The sequence below is a fragment of the Suillus subalutaceus genome (genome assembly GCF_016647625.1).
Source record: "Suillus subalutaceus strain FC151 chromosome Unknown DFJ58scaffold_16, whole genome shotgun sequence".
Lineage (NCBI taxonomy): Eukaryota > Fungi > Basidiomycota > Agaricomycetes > Boletales > Suillaceae > Suillus > Suillus subalutaceus.
In genome coordinates, this window is record NW_024540265.1 from 166288 (window position 1) to 188121 (window position 21834).

General features: G+C 47.3%; 8 protein-coding genes across 8 annotated transcripts; 6 read left to right on the forward strand and 2 right to left on the reverse strand.

Annotated features, from left to right (window-relative positions):
* Positions 1 to 304: 304 nt before the first annotated feature.
* Positions 305 to 1623, forward strand: DFJ58DRAFT_679188 (uncharacterized protein). Its single transcript, XM_041383174.1, has 3 exons — positions 305 to 775; positions 828 to 960; positions 1019 to 1623. The coding sequence occupies exons 1-3, from the start codon at positions 359 to 361 to the stop codon at positions 1240 to 1242; spliced, it is 774 nt and encodes a 257-aa protein (XP_041247905.1). The 5' UTR covers positions 305 to 358; the 3' UTR covers positions 1243 to 1623.
* A 2626-nt stretch (positions 1624 to 4249) lies between these two features.
* Positions 4250 to 7455, forward strand: DFJ58DRAFT_698480 (uncharacterized protein). The gene is made up of 9 exons (XM_041383530.1): positions 4250 to 4728; positions 4792 to 5059; positions 5115 to 5132; positions 5181 to 5259; positions 5312 to 5442; positions 5495 to 5519; positions 5571 to 5665; positions 5716 to 5845; positions 5904 to 7455. Exons 1-9 carry the CDS (start codon positions 4299 to 4301, stop codon positions 7407 to 7409), a joined length of 2682 nt encoding a protein of 893 aa, XP_041247906.1. The 5' UTR covers positions 4250 to 4298; the 3' UTR covers positions 7410 to 7455.
* A 2316-nt stretch (positions 7456 to 9771) lies between these two features.
* DFJ58DRAFT_768846 (uncharacterized protein) lies at positions 9772 to 11342 on the forward strand (the record flags this gene model as incomplete). Its single annotated transcript, XM_041388975.1, has 9 exons — positions 9772 to 9847; positions 10012 to 10124; positions 10273 to 10334; positions 10383 to 10480; positions 10528 to 10624; positions 10728 to 10868; positions 10993 to 11033; positions 11087 to 11190; positions 11248 to 11342. Coding segments are annotated over exons 2-8 (656 nt in total), but the record flags the coding sequence as incomplete, so codon positions are not given.
* A 1358-nt stretch (positions 11343 to 12700) lies between these two features.
* On the forward strand, positions 12701 to 14510 carry DFJ58DRAFT_723885 (uncharacterized protein; the record flags this gene model as incomplete). Its single annotated transcript, XM_041385063.1, has 13 exons — positions 12701 to 12805; positions 12864 to 12968; positions 13037 to 13285; positions 13342 to 13456; positions 13510 to 13607; positions 13657 to 13727; positions 13777 to 13784; positions 13849 to 13992; positions 14044 to 14059; positions 14114 to 14156; positions 14210 to 14218; positions 14275 to 14312; positions 14363 to 14510. The coding sequence occupies 13 exons, from the start codon at positions 12701 to 12703 to the stop codon at positions 14508 to 14510; spliced, it is 1149 nt and encodes a 382-aa protein (XP_041247908.1).
* A 640-nt stretch (positions 14511 to 15150) lies between these two features.
* On the forward strand, positions 15151 to 15519 carry DFJ58DRAFT_838204 (uncharacterized protein; the record flags this gene model as incomplete). Its single annotated transcript, XM_041392439.1, has 2 exons — positions 15151 to 15213; positions 15244 to 15519. The coding sequence occupies 2 exons, from the start codon at positions 15151 to 15153 to the stop codon at positions 15517 to 15519; spliced, it is 339 nt and encodes a 112-aa protein (XP_041247909.1).
* Positions 15520 to 16613: 1094 nt separating this feature from the next.
* Positions 16614 to 18179, forward strand: DFJ58DRAFT_723886 (uncharacterized protein; the record flags this gene model as incomplete). The annotated part of the gene is made up of 12 exons (XM_041385064.1): positions 16614 to 16643; positions 16712 to 17030; positions 17089 to 17130; positions 17183 to 17280; positions 17330 to 17400; positions 17450 to 17457; positions 17522 to 17665; positions 17716 to 17731; positions 17786 to 17828; positions 17882 to 17890; positions 17947 to 17984; positions 18035 to 18179. The coding sequence occupies 12 exons, from the start codon at positions 16614 to 16616 to the stop codon at positions 18177 to 18179; spliced, it is 963 nt and encodes a 320-aa protein (XP_041247910.1).
* Positions 18180 to 19229: 1050 nt separating this feature from the next.
* DFJ58DRAFT_742926 (uncharacterized protein) lies at positions 19230 to 20430 on the reverse strand. The gene is made up of 4 exons (XM_041387228.1): positions 20245 to 20430; positions 20075 to 20141; positions 19855 to 20014; positions 19230 to 19802 (listed from the first exon to the last, which is right to left on the reverse strand). Exons 1-4 carry the CDS (start codon positions 20336 to 20338, stop codon positions 19593 to 19595), a joined length of 531 nt encoding a protein of 176 aa, XP_041247911.1. The 5' UTR covers positions 20339 to 20430; the 3' UTR covers positions 19230 to 19592.
* A 29-nt stretch (positions 20431 to 20459) lies between these two features.
* Positions 20460 to 21698, reverse strand: DFJ58DRAFT_768893 (uncharacterized protein). The gene is made up of 3 exons (XM_041388976.1): positions 21276 to 21698; positions 21090 to 21231; positions 20460 to 21048 (listed from the first exon to the last, which is right to left on the reverse strand). Exons 1-3 carry the CDS (start codon positions 21503 to 21505, stop codon positions 20824 to 20826), a joined length of 597 nt encoding a protein of 198 aa, XP_041247912.1. The 5' UTR covers positions 21506 to 21698; the 3' UTR covers positions 20460 to 20823.
* Positions 21699 to 21834: the final 136 nt, after the last annotated feature.

Sequence of the window (21834 nt, forward strand, 5' to 3'; positions counted from 1 at the left end):
AGCCGCCACGTCACTCATGGATGAGAAGCTGCAGCTTACCAATCTCGCGCCGAAGGACTCTGCAATATCGATACCTTTCATTTGGGTGATATCATGATGCAGGCTGATACAACCTCAATACCGTTCCGCCAGCATGCCACCTTTGTCGGCGGTCATAGTACATCAACCGTCTGTCAATGACATGAAATATCGGCCTCTGCGAGTCGGTGCAACGGCCGAGATATCAAGTCATGAACTTGGTGTGGAACCAACGTACAGCCTCGGTAAGTCACACTGTGTAAACACGTCAACAAGCCACAACAAACGCGCCACTCTTGACCGTCACACTCACCACTTGCTGCGGCAGCATCCAACAAAAATGCTGAGTATGCAAAGTTCTAGTCCCATTTTCCAGACTCCCTCTACTCCTGGACGTTCATCTTATTATTCTGCAAGGAGTCACCAACCACTTGCTTCGTCACCCTTGGCTTCTCCGAAATCATCACCGGTAGCCGCCGCACAAGCAAGACGACAGGCCCAATACAAAGCTCGCGTAACCAGTTCGTCCAGAAGCGCCGCACAGCTTCCATGCACATTTGCTGGTAGCAATACGCCAGAAAACCCTCAAAAAACATTTTTACGTGATCGGTTTAAAGCGCGATGTCTTGAGCGCGCCCAGAAACAACGACATGATAAAGTCCAAAAACAAAGGACGCATAGCAGCAGTGACGTGTTTTTTGATTCTGAGATGGACTGTGATGAGGATGAGGATGATGAATTGGTTATGCAAGATGAGGTGTGTGACTTTATTGATAGGGGGTCTGCTTTGTTGAACGCTTGTCTCGTAGCTCTTTCGGAGAATCATTGCGAATACTGCACATAAGCAAAACCATTCCTATCGTCTTTCGTATTCCTATGATGTCGGATCCTCCTTTGACCCGGATATGGAGGATGTAAACCGGTGGGAAAGTGACTTGCAAGGTCAGTTTCTCCTTTTCTGAATGATGGCATCAATGGGCTGAACTTGGGTGTGCTCCAGCAATGCCCCCCGACAGCTATAGTGTGACGCCGGAGGACCTCGAGCAAGAGGAAATTGAGGCTTACGCCGCAGAATATGAAAACTTGCAAGAATTATCGGATCTGGGTGTTACCATTGACGACTTCTCTGCGTGGAGTGATATTGAAGATACTCCAGTGCTGTCGTCGCAAATGACGGACGAGGCAGGGCGATCGTCGGAGGATCAGGATATGGATATGTCCTGACTGAAGTCGCGTGTTGTAATCGCGGTTTCTGCTATGGGTGGCTGCTATACTCTTATGAGTTGTATCATTATCTACTGTTACTGTACATTATTAACCTGGGTAAGTAGAGTCGGGTGGCATAGCCACGTCAACAAGTATTCTTATCTTATCAAAGACGTACCACAATGTCGAAGACATACCCCATGATCAGCAATTACTACTTACTCGACACCGTAGATCCACTAGACCGTTGAACCAGACTGATTCATCGACTCCACTCAGTGTCATCAGAGTCATTGGGCCAAACGAAGTCCTTGGATCCGTGGTCATGAAATGATGTCAGGTCTGGGCTGAACGAGTAAAGGTCCAATTGCCGGATGAGCCAGAAAGCCCCCAGGGCACTCGTAAAACCTCAACCTTCATCGAGCGACTTCTCGAACATACATGATAAGTAACTCAGAACCAAACTGTTGTATGGCAGAAGTTGAAGATAGTAAGTTCAGCCACTTTAGCACCTACCAAGCTTTTGACTCTCACTCCTAAATGAACCCCTCCAATCAAGGAAGTCTCCGCACTGGCACAATGCACTCTGATTTGATGACTTCGGAGCCCGCGGTATTCAAAGTAGGATACAGGTGTTAAATAGTGGGGCTGTGTTGGCTTCTGCAACTTTCCCAGATCAACGCCCCTCGGAGTACATTGACGGGTAACGCCGAGAAACCTCGACTTTAAGTTGTCAATGAACTTCGAGCGAGGTGCCTCCACGGAAACCGTTCACCAACTTACCCTGTATCTGTGAACGCCGGGCAACACTAGACGATTTTTATGTGATTAGACCTACTGACTTACGCCAACTCTACGCGGGGCAGATAAGAGTCGTGCTGTGCAGAACCGGGGAGATAATAGAAAATGTTGGGGTAGTTGGGGTAGTCGTGCGAGCTTGAGGGTGATTGCCGCATCTGAATAAAAATACTTTAGAACGCCTACGTCGGGCAAGATTGCTGGGACGAAGAGATATGATATATGATAAACAAACTGACCAAGGGACTCTCTTTATCTCCGACATTCACGGCGAACACGATTCTAGAGCCGAAATTTGAGTTGAAGGTGTACGCGGGCGCCTGGAGAAGCTGATACGTTCGAAGTTGGAGATCCTAAGTATAGAGGCGATTTCAAAACACGCAAAGCGGATGTTAGGGGGTCGTTGCATCCCACGATGTCAAAGATAGGGGCGGTCATGCTCACTGGTACGGGCAAACTAGCTGCCAACTGACCGCGACGCAGAGAGCATATACAGGCTGCGCTGATGACAGTTGTCACAGCCACATATCATCGATCATGCATCATGGATGTAGAGTGATATCGCTTATGCAGGGCTGATTTCCCTCGCTATCTCGGATCGGCGGTGTCAATGTGAGCGCAAGTGAAGCGAGAGACGCTGGCAGAATCTGAAGCTCGGAATTATCTTGCCCGCTTTCGTAACAACGTGCAAAACTACCCACGAATCTGTCAAGGCGTGGTGGGCCACCGTGGGTGGTCAGGTCCATTTGAAATACAAAGAAACACAGGTATCAGACTTCAGTTGGAGACGAAGAGAGCACAAGTCCAGTAACTTCCAAAATCACCCACCTTCTGAAAAAAAAATAGGGAGAAAGGATTGTCGAAGGAATATCCAGACTCACCAATTGGAGGGTATAGGTGTGAAAAAGCTGGTCGACGTTTGCTACCTATCAGACTTGTAGATCCTTCTTGAACATAGAAGTTCGGCCCGAACAAGTCAAAACCTTGGCTGCTATACGAAGGAACGACTAACTTCCTTCGATAACGTCGTCTGCCTAGTAGTACGAGAGACTAGCGTCAAACCGATCTGCTCAAGTTACAAACATCGAAACAAGCGTCAAAATGTCATTGAAATGCAGCCAGTGTTTACATAATTAACAAGGGGGACCATATGATTATTATCTGTACAAATACTCCAGCGAAATACGAATTGTCAAGTACGTGGACGGACACACCAAATGAGATGATCAAGGGCTTGCTACCTTACCCACTGGCAGTGACCTTGACCGACCGCGGCATGCAATGTCAAAGTCTTGATTGAACCGAATAATAACGCGAACTTGAAAACGTCCGTTTCACAGATGCACAGCCACCCTGCCTCTCTCCTCAAGTTCTTCAACACTGCCACCAAAAGATTTGCGACCTGTCACGGTTATCCTGCGATCATGGTACTGTAACAATATGCTCGAACACTACCGTAGTACGGACCAACCAGAGTTCTGACTTGCTGCTCACGCAATATGCTTTCAGTCGTCTTCGTTATCATCTGACAAGTTTAGGATTCGCAGGACCTGCTTCTGTCAGCGCCCTTGCGCTTGGTTTGGTCTTTTTGGCACTCGATGAAGCTCTTATAGTCGTCTGTTTCCAAGCAGCGTAGAACAGATGCTGGGCCAGTGGCACACCTGTTATCGGAAGTACTAGTCTGGGTTCCTTTCCTTCGTTGGCATGGTCTCTGTCGATTGGCATGCATGGTCACTTTCTCTTGGGGTCAATGAGTTCTGGATCGTCAGTCAGGTTGGCACGATGATTTTCGCTGGTCTTCGCCTATGCTTCTTAAAGCTTAATTTTCTGTCAATATCGCGCTGGAACAGAAGAAATAGTGGACCCAAGAAGTTGCGAACGAGATCAGCTTTGGAACATGGAATGCCCTCGACGTGCATATCCTATTTGCGCTGTTTGTGTAGTTGCCAAATCTGGGCAGCGACCGACCTAAAATGGGGTATGCAATGTGAAAGCCTGGCTTCTTTCATCACATTTTATTGGGTTTCCAGTATTCCAACCTCGAAGTTCCGTGCGTCATATGTTGAAAAATGAATATAAACCTCGCAAGTTCATTTTTTCCCCTTGTTTCCTTGTTTCTTCCATCCCCCCACCACTACTCTTAACGATTTCAACAAATTCTTCCATCCTATTCGTATTGCAATCGTTACAGTCCACCGGCGTTCACCTTACCTAAAATCTTTCCTTCCGCTTGCTTCCTTTCTCTCCCGCGAATTCACTTGCCCTGATCCTCCAGTATGAACCTTTCTTGCTCTTCGCCGCCGCAATCTGCCGTTCTGGCTTTCCCAGCTTCTCCTACCTTCGATAACAAACAATCTCAGCATCTTGAACATAGCGCCTCAGCCGGTACTGCCTGTGACACCGTACTGAACACTCCGATCTCTTCTCGTCAAGCGCCACCCACACCGCCAGATTCAGATTCGTCGCCGCGCAATAATATTCTCAATAGTAGTACTTCATTTTCTTCATCCCAGCCCAACCTTTCTCTCTCTCCGTCTCAAAAATTTAACGTCGGCAGTCCTAAGCCCAGCAATTCTTCGCATTCTAATACTATCTCTATGTCTACAAACCACATTGTCGCCAGACCAAATAATCCGTCCCTCAAGCTACAGGAAAATGGTACGGCGTCCTCTTACAGTCGTTCTACCGCAGTTTCATCCAATTCTCGTGAGGTTTTATTTTATCGGCTGTGATCCCCCCAACTTACTCGCATTCCGTATCGGGTTGCAGCCTCGTATAGCATCTCCTGTCCTACAGGCTTGCAATTTTCATATGACCATATGTTTCCTGACTCGAGCGACTCACAGTTGTCGTTGAGTCCCGAGACGCCTTCCCAGCGCCTTCCCAGCGCGTCTCGCGCATTACACCGTACCCCAAATGTGTATATCAATGGACTGCCCCCTCATTTTCCGGAGCAAGAGCTCTTTGCTCTCACTCGCCCATTTGGCGAGGTAAAGAGTGTGAGATCGTTCACTAGGCACGTGAGTGAGAAACCAACGTATGTCCGGTTCTGCCACGGCACGAAATTACAAAGCTCACGTTCTGGTGAACAGAGGGTATGGCTTCGTTTTGTAGGTGGATATATTTTTTGTGCGATCGTCCACCTCATTCCTGCAAAGGTTCAGCGACGTCGATTCGGCAGAAAAATGTATCGAGGGTCTTCGTAAATATCGCAACCTACATCCGTCGTTCTCAAAGGTCATTTTATTGTTCTTGTATCCACCCACATTCTTAAAATTTCCCGATATAGCAAATCCATCGCATACCTGGCACGGTGTACGCCCAGCAAAGCCCCTCTCAAATAGAGCATGATGAAGATTCTTTCAAGGCGCGAATGGAAAAACTAAAGGATGGGTTATCCACCAACCTATACATCGAGGGGTAAGGGTCGCCTCGGCATGAGCTCGGTTTGGTACTGAATATCTCTTTTCAGACTTCCTCTCTCGATTGATGAAGAGGTGTGTGAAGCTGATGTTCACATATCCGACGTTATTTACATGCGAACACAGAGCCTTGCTGCTTTGGTACATCCTTACACCATCAAAAGCAGCCGCTTCTTCAAAACGAAGCTGAGTGAACCACCTCGGATAATAGCTTTCGTTCGGTCAGTTTGTTCTGGAAATTGAAATTCTGTAATTGATCCGCCTAGTATAGACTTGAGACTCGTGCAGCTGCAGAGGATACCATCGAACGCCTACATGGTCGAATGGTCCGTGGATGGAATGACCCTGGATGCAGGATTTCCGTCCGTTTTGCCGACAGTGCCGAACAACGGGAGCTAAGGGTCGGTCCGCTGATTGAGACGTATTTTACTTTGAACTGATTCACGTGTCTTGTGTTAGCGATCAGAGAGAGTATCCAAGAATGGGGACCAGTCTCCAGCCCGTTTGACAATTGCTCAAGCAGCTCTTCTCAACCTTCGTGGCCAAGATCTCCAAGCTCACGCTCGCAAGACCCAAGTAAATCGCGCCCATGATATCCCCGTCATTGGTCAACCTTGTGACGAGATTTCCCTGTCAAGTATTCATCACTCCTACCCGAACCTGAATCTCGCCTCCGTATCAGCAGGAAACATTCCTGTATCTACGTCGCTGCCAGGCCATCTTGGTTATCCGTACGACAGCTCTCCGTCGACTGGGTACCAGGACCTTCAATCGAATCACTACACCGACGACCTTCTACAGTCACTGCAACACAACCTGAATTTGACACACGCTTACACGGGGTCGACACTTGACCAAGAGCATGATGCTCAGCGCGCCCATCTTCAAGCTCTCGCAAATGCAACGCTGTACACGGCTAGCGCTCAGCCGTCTGTACAGCAGCCTCGCAGCCAGATACAAGCAAATAATGGCTTCACTCCTGCTGAAGAGCTCATCCTCCAGGCTCATGCAAGGATACGTGAACAACAGTACCAACAGCTGCAGACCCAGCAGCAACTTGTGCACCCACGTGATTACATTCTACCTCGGCGCGCCTCTTCATCTGGACGACTAGAATCCGGAAGCAAACTCAATGCGAACGCGCAGGTATTCCACGCCCCGGAGCAGATCGCTGCTTATCCGCTCGCTGGTCGAGCCTTGGGTGGGGCGAGTCGGTCCAAGTTCTTGGGCGACGCTCTACCACCAATCTCTGAAGACGACTTCCATGCTCTCGGGCAACATCAGCTGGAGTGCAGGTCACATTATGACCATCTCCGCGCCCATTACCAGGAGGAGCTGCATTTCGGCGGTGATGTTGGCAACATCAGGATCACGAAACCGCCCAGTCGTGCCATCGAAATTGTTGCGCCACCTCAGCATCTTGATTCCAAGCGTTCTTTACAGTCGCACCATCGCTCTCAATCCTCTTCGCGTTCGCACCTTTCTCTGCGGCAGCAAGCACAAGTCGCTACTCTCCCTCGTTCTCCTCTTGCGTCAAATTCATCCCAGCACAGTTATCAGCACACGGACAGCCGCTCCAATAACCTAAACAGCACTATCACTACATCCAATACCAACGATAAACCCGACAGTAGTCTTCAGAACTATCTCCGTTCGCCACAAACATCCCGGCCTCGGCCAGATGATCAAGAGGACCATCGCCATGATTCTACTTCTGTGTCCTCAAAAGCATACGTTCCTGCACAGAAGTCGCCTTCTTTAGCCCAACAACTATCAATCGAAAATGACATGAAGTCTCCTACTCTCGTATCCCCGGCGCTAACTTACTCGTCTCGTACCCCATCTACTCTCAGTCCGGCTACTCCTTTCTTCGGATCATTCAACGGCAGCCCAGAGACTTTCGAGTACGCGCCGGACGATGGTGAGATGGTGGAGAAGGTGAAGGCTGGGTCAGGTACGCACTAGCTCGTCGTTCTCGTCCAGTGACAGTTTCCGGTGCATGTTATTTTTCTTTCCCATGTGACGATCACAGTACCCTTTAGCATGATGTAATGTACAAGTTTGTTTTTCGTTTTCGTTTGATGTTCCCGGATAAGTATATTTTGATAACCATTATGCGCGAGTACGAATAGTTTTGTACCCACGCACTTTTAGTATTTCTTGAGATATGTCTATGTTCCTCAGCGACTCGGTCGCGCGAGTAGTACTAGTAGTGTTGTCTACGGTATGCGCGTACACGATATGAAACCCTTTGTTAGTTCGACCCCCACGGGAAGACTAACACAGGAAGTATCGCAGTGTCCCTCTCAAGTTACATCGGGCCTTTGTGGTTCGTCTTGCACAAGTCAATATCATCAGGCTGCATACATGCCATGTAAATTCATGTTGGATAGCACTCTCCCGGGATAAGTCGCAAGCAATTCTAGCTTAAGTGGCATGTCAATTGTGATGTTAACGTTCGAACGTTCAAATTTGAAACGTTCATGCATGCATGCGTGTAACGCACTAGTGCGTAGCCTAGTAGTCATCGCAACCCCATAGAGTCTAACCATAGACATATTGTATAGCGCTTAGCTTGATCCATTCAACGACCATGTGGACATATATCATGACACAGTCGTGTACCGAGACGTATCAGGATGGTTGAGCCATAATCCCCGACTCCGCGACTCGCCACCGCCACGATTTTGTAACATCTGAGTCTCTTGGCACGATAGGCCTTGTTGAGGAGAGTCAGGAAACCGTGTAACAAAGTTTCTTTCCCACATCCTCCCTTGATTTGCACATCAATCATCGGTCAGACTGACAAACAGTGTCATCCTTGTAGGTCTACATATGACCATTAATCGATAGGGACGCTCATACGTGGGAGGTTGGGAGCTTACGATTTATGCTTCCGTGCTATGCATATGCTTACAACCCCGGTTGCGCAGATGCATATTATGTATTACAATAGTACTGCTTGTGACAGCTGTCAATTGGCAACTTGCGAGCGAAGCCTATGGGACTGGTTTCTCGCCGTGAACAGTATCTGCATGCATATATGTCGACCATGGTTCTTCGTACCCTGGAAAATCCAGAACCATCTCCTGAAGAGGGTGCCGTGTTTCTCGATTGTGATAACTCCTGTATTATCGTCATCATGATTCGACAAACACGATAAGATTCCACATGGACGAACACCTGTTCCAAAAGCTAGTAGTCTTCATCTTGCATGGGAGTTTTCCCCAAACCCATCGAATCTTCTTGCCATACGGATTGGTACCCGTGGTGACGGCTATGCAATGGGAGTTGCATTTGGACGAGCCGGGAGGATCCTCTCGGCTCGTCCAAATGTGACTGTGAAAGACGGTGGAGCGGGGTGCTCTGGCAGGTCGGGAGTGCCATGGGTCCTGGCTCGTAGCTGCGGCGTGTCGTAGTCAGTCCTCGATAGATAGAGCCGCAGCCCCCCGCCATAGAGGTTTGGCCCGAGTTTCCCTTGCAGTGCGTGCCCGTTCCAACGGGGAAGAACGGGAATTTCTAGACAATCTCTTCTACTTAAGGAATCAATTCAAAAGTAGAAAACATACCCCACATACTTTGAGCGTCCGCGGTAGTCGTCAAATTTGGACCGTCGGCAGGAACATAACATTCGAAGAACTCATTTATCACTAGATGTATTCTACGGCATGGTCAGAAAATGAACGCAGATCTGAAGGTGAATAGTACTCACCACCTTGACCCGCTTCCCGAGTAGTAAAACAAGCTTGTTCTCGACCTCTGACAGCAAGGTCCCGGGTATCCACGGACAGACAGATGTCGGAAAAACGTTTGTGACATTACGATACCATGCAATACGACCAACTTGGCGCATATCGTTATAGTGGGGCACAATAATATTTTAATGGGCATGTAAGGGCCCTTTTAACGGTACGTAGCCCGCCACTGCACCAAATTTGTAGTCTTTCGATTATCTGCCTTGTTAGGTCCTCACAAGTAAGGCACTTTGAAGGCGCTAACTTAACTTGCAATCCCACAGCATCATAATGACCCTTAGGGTAACCTCCATCGGGACTCGGATGATCAATGGCAGAGTCCGGCGCAGAGGTGCAGCAGCGCATGTAACGTATTTTGGTTTGTTTACACCCACGTACCAATTGGTCCATACTAGTAGTATTGGATACCCGTGAACTCAGGTATAATCGTCCCTATTTTGCACCATATGGCAATTTGTGTTCCAGCAAGAGATGAACGTTTGAAGTTTGAACAGCCGCGTAGGTTCACCATGTCGATTCCTGCGACGCTGGTGATATGTATTTAATACTTGTTATACTGAGTGCGTCGATCTGACATTCACAACACCCACTTCTTATATTGCACATTGTCACTCTCATTGTAATGGATATCACTGAAAAACAACAGTTGTGAGTGATCACTTATACGCGCACAAATATCATAATCTTGACATTACAATGATTTGCCAGGTTGTTTCACTTGTACGCTGTTCTCGTGGCAAACAGTACTGGCGCTTTCCATCTTTGTTCTCAAGACAATAACAAATATTATAGGTATTCTGATATACGATCATATGGTGACCCTCCCAGAAGAAATCAGGTTTATTTGGTGTCGTCCGAAAATACTGTCTTCAATCTTCTTTCTCGTCAATCGCTATTTTGCCCTGGTCGGCAATGTCTTTGGCTTGTTTATCGATTTCCTGCCCGCCGTTTCAGATAAGGTTCGATTATTTCGTCATGCATCTACTCAGATGGCAGGCTCACAACTTATTTCTGCAGAGGTTTTAACCTTACGTATTGGACATATATCGTTGTTCTTACCAAAGGCTTAGTAGCTGTTCGACATACATGCTAGTCGGAGAGCTGCACCTTTTTATTCAACAAATCACTGTTGCCTGTGAGCGAAAATTAATCGCGAGAAATACATACCCTGAAAGATTTTCAGTCACATTGACTCTGCGCATTCATGCCCTGTATGGTCGTAACTGGCGCTTGCTTAGTTGCATGGTAATCATCGGCCTTGCTCTTATGGGAGGAGCGTCTGTACGTGTTCGCATATCCTTTTGCATAGATTCTGCTGATCTTTTTAGGCGAGTTCTTATAGCGACAACAATACCACGACTTACATCCCAGGAAGTGATTGTCATAACACATTCACAGCAGAGGCGTATGTCATTCCTTTCATCGGTATGCGCGCCTACTCAACTAAGTCGCGGTAGAGCCGCCCGTCAGTGAATTTTCAGTCACGTCTCATGCAAGTTGATGATGCCACTACCTTATCCACTTGCAGGTCATGGGCTGGCTTGGATTGCAGTTTTTGTCTATGATTTACTCATCTTTGTCCTTATGGTCTTCAGGACTTGCAAGACTAGGGGATTACTGCGATCGTCTCTATCCAGCAGAGATATCACTGGTGTCGTATTTCAAGATGGTATTTTTTTCCGTCACACCTGTAATATACATTCTGAACCAAGAAAATGCAGGTGTGATGTATTTCGCGTAAGATTGCTAGTAAAACTGTCATTGGAATGAAACTGATCTGCGTTCATTCAGAGCGATGACATTGATTAATATACCCAACATTCTGATGTACTACGTAAGTCAACGAATGAGACATTAATTGAGTCGCATTCTCATACCATGGTTTAGTGTGGTTCAGTGAGCACACACCCGCATCTTGTAAGCAGGTTGGCTAATTTCCTGACGATCGACAAGGATATCACCAGGGGAAATCTAGCCACGTTTACTGGTTGGTGAGTGATTGGTGCGATAAACACGGATCGATTTTGAATATGACGGTTGACCCCTAGCATGTCCGTCACTCTCGTCTCTCGGCTGGTGCTTAACTTGCACAAATCCACGGACGATGGCATTTTCTCCGCCGCCATCCGGAACGATGGCCCCAGCCTCGATGTCATTACCACCAGTGTTCAGGCCGTGGTATCCTCTCTCAATTAGTAGGCTGATTCTGGTTGATTGGGTTTTGTTTCTGGATGTCGAGTTGCGGAATTTCTTTTTTCGCTTTCGTTTGACGCTTCAGGACACCGATGGCCATGATTCATGGGTCAGAATAGAATTACTATTGTGTTTCGTACAGTTCTCTACTACTAGAGTAGATACGTCTATGTTACTGCCACTCGAGTGCTACTAGGTGTCCGTTTGAACTGCTTAATGTGTTGCAATCTTATAAGTTACATGGTACCGACGAGATGGGCCAATCATCACATGATGAATATCTCACGGTGATACAGCCACGTCGGCCTCGACATCTATGTAATCTATAAAGTAAGGTGCAACGGGTTTCGGGGAGTGACGGGTGCTCGCGTGGCTTTCGCGTAGATACGCTTAGATGCGCTTAGATTCGCTTAGGAACGCTTAGCTTGCTTAAACCTCTTTTTGGAAATCTCGCGTGGTTTGTCACGTGGTTCGAGCGCCGACTCAATACCATTGCCCGTTCGAGTGCAGCCAAGGCCAGGAAGCCAAAAAGGAGCGCGAAGCGCTCCGTTTGCTTCCTGTGCCGAAGGCACAACGGGTGTTGGACTAGTCATACTAGGACACCGCGAGATGTCTAAAAGTGTGTTCATCATCCCTAGCTTATCACAGCGACTATTCGCACTTTATTCTCCCCGGTCCCGACATCACTCAGTTTGATTCCTCACTCGGATTTTATGCCTCGTTTCGTTTCACGAAAATCATACATGTTCACCTGCCAGTGGTTTAACCATGTTCATCATAGCCCGTACATCGTGCAATGATGCCCTAAACCTTTCACTGTTCACTTCTTGCCAATGTGTGGTGAGACGAATCCACAGAAGGAACCCACTCATGCAGTGGCCTCTACGTTCGCGTCCCTCCTGGGGTTGACACTATCCCTACCTTTCTATTTGCGCCATGCGAGATCTAAAATGAGTCTAGTATAGACAAAGCTGGACCTTGCTGGACAGATGGCACAACGGTGTATGCTGCAATTCAATTCCAAATTCCTGACCGCCGATGCCAGCGCTGCGCTACTAAAGCGATGCGTCCTAGCTAGTCTAGGTCCACCGTCCACGTGTTACCAAAATAGCCGATGTTTCCCCCTTGGACCAATCGCCATGGTAGCAGTCATTCTCGCAAGAAATTATACCACATGGCACATAAAGCGCTTGTGATATATCATCGGTCCCGATGGCAAATAACTTCCTTGTAGCAGCGTAAGGGCCCGAGGAATTATTCGTGTGCTAGCAACACATTAATTCGCAAATGGACTAGCTTGGAACGTCTATGCACAGCATCATCAACGCTTTCGACTCGCAAGGTTCCGCCCAGTTCCGCACAACCAACTCATGTGTGATCGCCCTTGCTGGCTACATAGCCCTTGATGGTACGGTGAATCACTATCATTAACTAATGGATGCGGGGAGGGGAGTGAAACACAGCTGTGCAGTATAACACCACTATAAAACCGTTCCGGCCAATCCCAAGTCTCAACACCCCTTCCTCTTATGATAACACCTCCATAATGAATACTACTGACATGGAAGCGCAGCAGGTGTGAGTAATAAATGCATAGATTTACTATATGTGCTGATCGCGCGACCTAACATCACAATCTATCAGGTTGGTGTACTTGTACGCCCTTGTCGTGGCAAACTGTACTGGGACACTTCATCGTTTGGCCTCGAGACCCTCACAAATATTATAGGTATCCTGATATACGACCATACAGCGACCCTCCCAGAAGAAATCGCGTATATATGGTGTCGTCCGAAAGCACCGTCTGCGATGTTATTTCTCGCTAATCGTTATGTCGCTCTGCTCGGCAATGTCTTTGGCCTGTTTAGCGCATTCCTGCCCGTTTCAAATAAGGTTCTACGATGTTGTGCATGTTACTCGATTGGCATGCTTACACCTTATCTCCGCAGAGGTTTCAGCTTTGGTTATTGCATATTTGTTATTTTTCTCAACAAAGGTTTAGCTGTTCGAAATACGTGGTAGCCCAACAGGTGTTACTTTTTTCCCAACAAGTCTTCATTTGCCGTGAGTTAGAAGTTTATCACGAAAAAGACATACTGAAGTTTTGAAAACTTTAGTCATATTGTCTCTTCGCACTTATGCTCTCTACGGCTGTAGCAAACGCCTGCTTAAATGGATGGCAATCGTGGGCCTTGGTCTTGCAGCAGGAGGGTTGGTACGTGTTCGCGAAGAATTGCGGACTTTGAAGTCTGCTGAACTTTTAGGCGGGAACTTTTGGACATGATTCAAACAGTGCGACCGACGGCGACTGCCACGAAATATACACAACAGTGACGTATGTCATTCCCTTCATCGTTCCACATGCCTGCTCAAAGTCTTGGCAGATCTGTCCGTCAGTACATTCTAAGTCACATCTGGATGTAAATTGATGGTGCTACTAAATCACACAATCGCAGGTCATGCGATGGCATGGGTGGCAATGTTTATCTACGAATTATTCATCTTCGTCCTCACAGTCATCAGGACTTGCAAGACCAGGGGATTCCCGCGATTATTCCTAGTATCCAGGAGAGACATCCTTGATGTCGTATTCCACGATGGTATTTTTTTCGTCGCACCGGTATTGTAAGAACTGAACCAACCAAGCACAGGTGTGATGTACTTCGCGTGAGAGTGCTAGTGAACCTGTGATTCGAGTGAATCTGATCCGCGTTCTCTTAGAGGGATGACATTGGTCAATTTACCCAACATTCTGACATACTTCGTAAGTCAACAAATGAATTATTGGTTCAGTCGCACGCTCACACCATGATTTAGTTTGGTTCAGTGAGTATATGCCCGCATGTTTTCACCAGGTTGACTATTTCCTGACGATTTACAAGAATATCATTAAGGGCAGCTTGGGCCCATTTACTAGTTGGTGGGTGGTTGATGCGATAGACACGAAACGATCCTAAGTATGACCTCCAGCATGTCTGTTACTCTCATCTCTCGCCTGATGCTTAACCTGCACGAATCTATCGACACTGGCATTTTCTCTACCCCCGCCGGGATTAGCCTCGTTGTCCTTACCACTAGGGTCGACGTACAGTCCGCAGTCTCCTCTCACTATTGGTAGGCTGGTATTGGATTTTGTTTTTGGATGCTGAGTGGCAGAGGCTCTCGTTGGAAGTTAAAAACTATTCTTTTAGTCCTATTCTTGAACGCAGTATGGTGTGCGTGCTCGATATGTATGTAGAGACACCTAATTTATTGTTTTCCTTGGGCTTGTCCTACGATAACATGACGGTCATCAGTGAATTCACGAGTCCATGATATGGTAGTCATGAGACCTATAAACCGATACAATTATGACTTTGCCAAATATATCCTATGTTAATGACGTAGATGAGTCTGACTCTGAAGAGGATGAAAATGGTAGCTATTTATACTGGAGACATCATGCATATGCTTGATTGCCGCAGCTCATGGGACTCGGGCCTCCCGTCTCAAGTGATTATAAGCCGTATCCGCAATCTTGTCTTGAGCATCACCCCTGGTGCCGACGGGCGCTGAAGGGAGTGGCGTCGCGCCTGACAGAGTAGAGTAGACTGAAGGTGGAAGGGGAAATACGAAACGATGAGTGATTAGCGATATTAAAGGGTATGGTATTAAACAAAATTACGAGAGCTGCATATTGGGACTTGTGACAGATTCGGGACACGGCGAACTGGGAGTAGGGTGACGGTGGACGAATAATGAAAGCTGGAGGGTCAACAATGACGAGAGGAAAGGGAGTTGGAGTCCGTGCTGACCGAGGCGTGAATGGATTGAATGGAATAGTGTGAACTTCAAGTCATTCATCCCCCCAGCCAAGCTTCGTGATTCGTGATCCACAAAACTTTCATGCAGCAACACCTCAAGATCAACTAGTTGAGCTGCGACAATGTCTCAAGGCACTGCCACCGGACATTCCTGTTCCACCGGCAACAGAATCCAAGTACAAGTTCTCCGACTTCAGCCCAGATGCTGAATGGACTATAGACATTGGCGAGGCTGGTGCTGTCAACCGAGAGTTAGAAGTTATTCTTTCGACGGTGAAGATTTCGATGCTGCCAGTATCATCAATCTCAATTCCAGGAAACTAGTCGACGTGCTGGCTGATAAAGATTTGGCACCTGCAGCGCCAAGAAGCACTGTCGTTCTTCCACCGGCAAGCACCATTGTGCAAGAGAGGGTCTTGACAGAGGCAGATTGGGACATGGACTAGATGTTATATGATACATATTTACTTAATACTGGTGAATGGACGCAAATTTTGCGAAACGCGCCTGGTGGGGTTAAGAGTAAGCGTGCGAACGGCTATTTCCGGCGGGGTAGGTAAGCGGAAACGCTATTCGGTCAACGATGGTAATCCTTACATTCACCCCCCCGTCCCGCCATCACTCAGTTTGATTCCTCGCTCAGCTTTTATGCCTCGTTTCGTTTGACGAAAATCATATATGTTCACCTAACCTGTACGTCGTGCAATGGTGTCCTAAATCTTTCACTGCTCACTTCTTGCCAATGTGTGGCGAGACGAATCCTCGGCAGGTACCCACTCATGCAGCGGCCTCTACGCTTGCGTCCCTCCAAGGCTTGACACTATCCCTACTACCTAGTACCTTTCTATTTAGATCCAAAACGAGTCCAGTATAGACAAAGCTGGACAAAGCTGGACAGATGGCACAACGGCGCATGCTACAGCCTACTATTCGATTCCAAATTCCCGACCGCCGACCGGCGTATTTGCGCCAGCGCTGCTCTGCTAAAGCGATGCGTCCTAGCTAGTCTAGGTTCGCGTATTACCAAAACAGTCAATTTTTCCCCCTCAGACCTTGACCAATCGCCATGGTAGCAGTTATTCTTGCGAGAAATGGCACATAACTGCCTTGTAGCAGCGTAAGGGCCTGAAGAATCATTCGTGTGGCAGCAACACACTAATTCCTAAATAGACTAGCTTAGAACATCTATGCACAGCATCATCAACGCTTTCGACTCGGTTGAACGTTCCGCCCAGTTCCGCACAGCCAGCCTTTGTGTGACCGGCCTTGCTGGCCACATAGCCCTTGATGGTACAGTGAATCTCTGATGTATGCAGGGAGGGGAGTGAAACACAGCGGTGTGGTATAACACCAATATAAAACCGTTCCGGTCAACCCCAAGTCTCAACACCCCTTCCTCTCATGACAACGCCTCTGTAATGTATACTACTGACTTGGAAGCGCGGCAGGTGTGAGTGATAAATGCATAGATTTACTATATATGCTGATCGCGCGACCTAACATCGTAATCTGTCAGGTCGGTGTACTTGTACGTCCTTGTCGTGGCAAACTGTACTGGGACACTTCATCGTTTGGCCTTGAGACCCTCACAAATATTATAGGTATCCTGATATACGACCATACAGCAACCCTCCCAGAGGAAATCGCGTTTATATGGAGTCGTCCGAAAGCGCTATCTGCAATGTTATTTCTCTTTAATCGTTATGCCGCTCTGCTCGGTAATATCTTTGGCCTGTTTAGCGATTTCCTGCCTGTTTCAAATAAGGTTCTACGATGTTGTGCATGTTACTCGACTGGCATGCTTACACCTCATCTCCGCAGAGGTTTCAGCTTTGGTTCTTGAATATTTGTTATTTTCTCAACAAAAGCTTAGCTGTTCGAAATACCTGGTAGCCCGACAGGTGTTAATTTTTTCCCAACAAGTCTTCATTTGTCGTGAGTCAGAAGTTTATCACGAGAAAGACATACTGAGGTTTTGAAACTTCAGTCATATTGTCTCTTCGCACTTATGCTCTCTACGGCTGTAGCAAGCGCCTGCTTAAATGGATGGCAATCATCGGTCTTGTTCTTACGGTAGGAGCGTTGGTACGTGTTCACGAAGAATTTTGGACTTTGGAGTCTGCTGAACTTTTAGGCGGCAACTTTTGGATATGATTCAAACAGTGCGACCGACGGCGACTGCCATGTAGTATACACAGCAGTGACGTATGTCATTCCCTTCATCGTTCCACATGCCTGCTCATAGTTTTGGCAGATCTGTCCGTCAGTACATTCCAAGTCACATCTGGATGTAAATTGATGGTGCCACGATATCACACAATCGCAGGTCATGCGATGGCATGGGTAGCAATGTTTATCTACGAATTGCTCATCTTCGTCCTCACAGTCATCCAGACTTGCAAGACCAGGGGATTCCCGCGATTATCCCTAGTATCCAGGAGAGATATCCTTGATGTCATATTCCACGATGGTATTTTTTCGTCGCAGTGGCATTGTAAACACTGAACCAACCAAGTGCAGGTGTGATGTACTTCGCGTGAGAGTGCTAGTGAACCTGTGATTTGAGTGGATCTGATCCGCGTTCTCTTAGAGGGATGACATTGGTCAATTTACCCAACATTCTGACATACTTCGTAAGTCAACAAATGAAATATTGGTTCAGTCGCACGCTCACACCACGATTTAGTTTGTTTCAGTGAGTATATGCCCGCATGTTTTCACCAGGTTGACTATTTCCTGACGATTTACAAGGATATCATTAAGGGCGGCCTGGGCCCATTTACTAGTTGGTGGGTGGTTGATGTGATAGACACAAAGTGATCCTGAGTATGACCTCCAGCATGTCTGTTACTCTCATCTCTCGCCTGATGCTTAACCTGCATGAATCTATCGACACTGGCATTTTCTCTACCCCCGCCGGGACCAGCCTCGATGTCCTTACCACTAGGGTCGACGTACAGTCCGCGGTCTCCTCTCACCATTAGTAGGCTCGTATTGGATTCTGTTTTTGGATGTTAAGTGGCAGAGGCTCTCATTGGAAGTTACAGCTATCTTCATATCGATAGGCCAGAATCTGGAAAATTCACTTAGCCGCTTTTATTTATTATTGGAGCAACGCCAAACAAAGGCGCTTCATACTACTTTTGTAAGTCGTGTAAGTCGTCATCATTACTTGGGGAGTACTACTACAACGGCTGCCGACCGTCATCATCACGCACGGAAATTGTCGACATATATATACGTTTTCAACGGAGACGAAGAGGCTAAAGTGTCAGAGAAACTAAGCGGAGCCTCATCTGATGACAAGTATGACTTACCTTTGACAACATGGTAGTGTCTTCCATGGTGAGGGCTTCATTACTTGACCATGAAGGTCACATACGTACTAGTAGCATAGTACCACCATCACCTTGTGCGGCTGGTGGCAGATCAGTGCGTGCGCGCCGTGATTCCAAGGTCTCATCATAGCATTTGTACCGCCCCGCAAAAGCTCCATAAGGTTAATGACTTACCGTAAAAAGAGCTAGCATGCGCCGCTCAGCGCCTCTGTTTGGTGTCGCTCCAATAATAAACAAAAGCGGCTGAGTGAATTTTCTAGATTCTGGCCTATCGATATGAAGATAGCTGTAAAAACTGTTCTTTTGGTCCCTTTCTTGAACGCAGCATGGTATGCGTGCTCGATATGTATGTAGAGACATCTTCATTTATCGTTATCCTTGGGCTTACCCTGCGATAACATGTAGTAGACCATACGTATACGGTACATTATGGATTGTCGGCTAATTATATTATGTATACATATATATATATACGTGTTCGTCCGCGCGGTCGTGTGTGGTGCCGGTTGTTAATTTTTTTGGTAGACTCGTAACCATTCTGATACGCCAGAGCCTACCTTTGGAGATGTAACAACCACAAACTTCAAAGTGCCCTCCTCCACTAACGTGGTAGTCGGGGACTTGCTGCAGTGGAAGGGATAGTAGTCTGCCTTAACACCTCCAGGTACCGGCGGTCTTTGTTCGCGTGAACGAACGAGCGGTCGATAATCAGACCAGTGGTCCTAACTCGGTCATAAGTCTCATAACATGCTATGACCAATTTGCCACATCTTGAAGCTTCAAGCTACGGTACATGCTAGCGCTGAACCATGAACTCAACAATTACACAAACAGGCCATACGACCTGAATCAAGTTCATAACGTCATGCAAGTAGTAGCAAAACAACAGTGCGTGAAACCACGACGTCCAAAATCGTCACACTGCACATTAGGCCATAAAGTTGTAAAAAAACTGACATTCCAAAGGGGGTTATACGTTCCATGAAGTGGAGGTCCTGAAGAAGAAAAAGATAATAAACAAAGGGATATCTGTTTTGGAGTCCAAGTCCGGAAATGACATCAAGCGACGACCAAGCCAAGAGCAAGAGCGGCGACCATGCTCATGCCCACAGGAACATATCCCGCGAGAGTACCACCGGTTTTACTAGCTTGTGCAGCCCCAGCAGTGGTGGAAGAGGTCCCAGTAGCGGAACTACCTGCGCTGCTGGTGGTAGTGGGATAAGACGAACCAAGAGCCTTGATCTCGAAAGGCTCGCTCTGAGCGTAGATCTGTGTAATGTTTAATAAAAATTGTCAACGAGCCTGAGAAACGTTTACGCACATCAGTGATGTTCAGAGTGCTGGCAAACTGAACAATGTAGCCGGTGCCAGCGGGCTGGGCGGATTGCTGCTGGGTGATGGTTTCGGAACAGTCATAGTTTTGTTGAACGGCAATGATGGCAAGGGGTGCACTGAGGACTGAAGGGTTCGAGTTGGTGAGACTACAAAAAAATATGTCAGTTGAACGGGCTCTCACTCGCACCGAACGAGACCGTACGCACAGAATGGTGAAGTTCTGGTATGGAGAAGTCGAACACGTCCACGAGAGTGTGTTCGCCGATGACGCGACTACTGAACAGAGAATTACAGAATTGAGCGACAAAAGCCAAGAGGGATACGCATTAACTCGTCAGCATTGCGATATCTAGAGATCTGCATTCTGGGCACTCACCCCACCAGTCATTGGTACCAGGAGACGTGACGGTCAACTGTGCAGACACGATACCGAGCAAAGCGGCGCAAGTAAGGGCAAGACGACGGAACATGGTCGAATTCTTTAGTGCGGAGGAAACAGGAGGAAAAGTGTAAAGACAGAGAACACCAAATTTTAACGAGCGAGTGCTTCGAGGAAACGAACAAGGCTTAAAATACTTTGCAATATCCAGATTCGAATAACTGATGATTTATTCTCCGACAAATTCCGGCACTTGCCGCACAGACGCCGAAACAACATACACGAAGTTACAACGATGTTTTTTTATTCGTAGTAGTATTTATCATAATATAGTCATAAATACGGACATGTAGTCGTACTGCCCGTCCCATTCGTGTATGCGGATATCGTGAGGAAGTTCTTCTGATACAAAGAATTTTGGTTCCGAGGAATATAAGGAAAGACTTGGCGATTATGACCTGAGGCCACCTTCAGGACGTTGAAATGAAATACGAAGACGGAAATGAAGTCATCCATGCGATGGTCTTTGAGGGAATGAAATAGTCGTAAGGGGAAAAGTGAACGTGTGTCGAATGCTTATGGTCTCAAGACACCGATGATAGCTCCAAGAATAATGCCAATGGCAACGAGGAAGATCAGGAGTGCCCAAGCAGATCTTTTAGCCCACTTGATCTCAGCATCTCTCATAATCTGGACCAACTCCTGGCGCTCGTCCTCAGACTTCGTTGGTTCAAAGTCTGCAGGGGCCTTGAGTGGCGAGAGTAGGATGATTGCTCCAATTACCCAGAAAGGTGGGAAACACTATGAAAGACTCGATCAGAAAAATCGGACAAGTGCAGAACAGACGTATACTCACAAAATCCGAATCTGTACAGATACATAGCAAGTGTCACAGGTTCCACAGGAGTGGAGCTATATGCAGGAGGCTCAGTGGCACTCGTATATGGAGGAGGCGCTTCTCCATCCAAAGCCACAGAAGTGCGACTTAGGAGAGACGTATGAGTCATGGCGACTCTCGCGAGTCGCACGAGCGTAAGTGACCCCGAAAAAAGTCATCCACTGGGTCTGTGGTGTTGTCATTCTGCTGAGGTGTATGCGCAGGCGTAGCAGCAGAATAAGCTGCCTGGATGGCAGCAGGAAGAGTGAAAGGAGTGTGTGCGCCAGTAACGGTTTGTGCCTCAAGATCAATGTCAACTGAGGATATGGAAGCCTTGCGCCAGGTGCCGAAGACGCTGGAGAGTCTGGGGGAGGTAGACATTTTAGAGCTCAGTGGTTAAGAAAGATTCTTCAAGTGATAGTGGTAGGCTTTGTTCGGGCTGTTAGAGGACGCGGCTGGGGCTGGTTTGTTGGGATGACGAGACGAACATGGATCCTAGATATATACCCAAGAGCTCAGGACGATAAAAGAAGGCAATCAAGAGAGCAATTGCCTACGGACCAACAAAAGAAGCCAGAAGAAAATGCGTCAGGGCAATTCGTGCTGCAAAATTAACTTTTTCGGTAATTTTGAAACACGTTTCCAACCACGAGGATACAAAGCCGGCGGCGCGGCGCAAACACAGTAGGCGACATTTTCATCATCAGCGT

Excerpts from the sequence above, each read along its gene's own strand:
- DFJ58DRAFT_698480 (XM_041383530.1), top strand. The coding sequence starts at position 4,299 with ATGAACCTTTCTTGCTCTTCGCCGCCGCAATCTGCCGTTCTGGCTTTC. Across the intron at positions 4,729-4,791 it reads CGCAGTTTCATCCAATTCTC|CCTCGTATAGCATCTCCTGT; the intron begins GTGAGGTTTTAT and ends ATCGGGTTGCAG. Across the intron at positions 5,260-5,311 it reads TACATCCGTCGTTCTCAAAG|CAAATCCATCGCATACCTGG; the intron begins GTCATTTTATTG and ends TTCCCGATATAG.
- DFJ58DRAFT_768893 (XM_041388976.1), bottom strand. The coding sequence starts at position 21,505 with ATGTCTACCTCCCCCAGACTCTCCAGCGTCTTCGGCACCTGGCGCAAG. Across the intron at positions 21,232-21,275 it reads TTTCGGGGTCACTTACGCTC|TCGCACTTCTGTGGCTTTGG; the intron begins GTGCGACTCGCG and ends GTCTCTCCTAAG. Across the intron at positions 21,049-21,089 it reads GATTTTGTGAGTATACGTCT|TGTTTCCCACCTTTCTGGGT; the intron begins GTTCTGCACTTG and ends AGTCTTTCATAG.
- DFJ58DRAFT_742926 (XM_041387228.1), bottom strand. The coding sequence starts at position 20,338 with ATGTTCCGTCGTCTTGCCCTTACTTGCGCCGCTTTGCTCGGTATCGTG. Across the intron at positions 20,015-20,074 it reads TACCAGAACTTCACCATTCT|TCTCACCAACTCGAACCCTT; the intron begins GTGCGTACGGTC and ends ATTTTTTTGTAG. Across the intron at positions 19,803-19,854 it reads GCACTCTGAACATCACTGAT|ATCTACGCTCAGAGCGAGCC; the intron begins GTGCGTAAACGT and ends AACATTACACAG.
- DFJ58DRAFT_679188 (XM_041383174.1), top strand. The coding sequence starts at position 359 with ATGCTGAGTATGCAAAGTTCTAGTCCCATTTTCCAGACTCCCTCTACT. Across the intron at positions 776-827 it reads AATTGGTTATGCAAGATGAG|CTCTTTCGGAGAATCATTGC; the intron begins GTGTGTGACTTT and ends CTTGTCTCGTAG. Across the intron at positions 961-1,018 it reads GTGGGAAAGTGACTTGCAAG|CAATGCCCCCCGACAGCTAT; the intron begins GTCAGTTTCTCC and ends GGTGTGCTCCAG.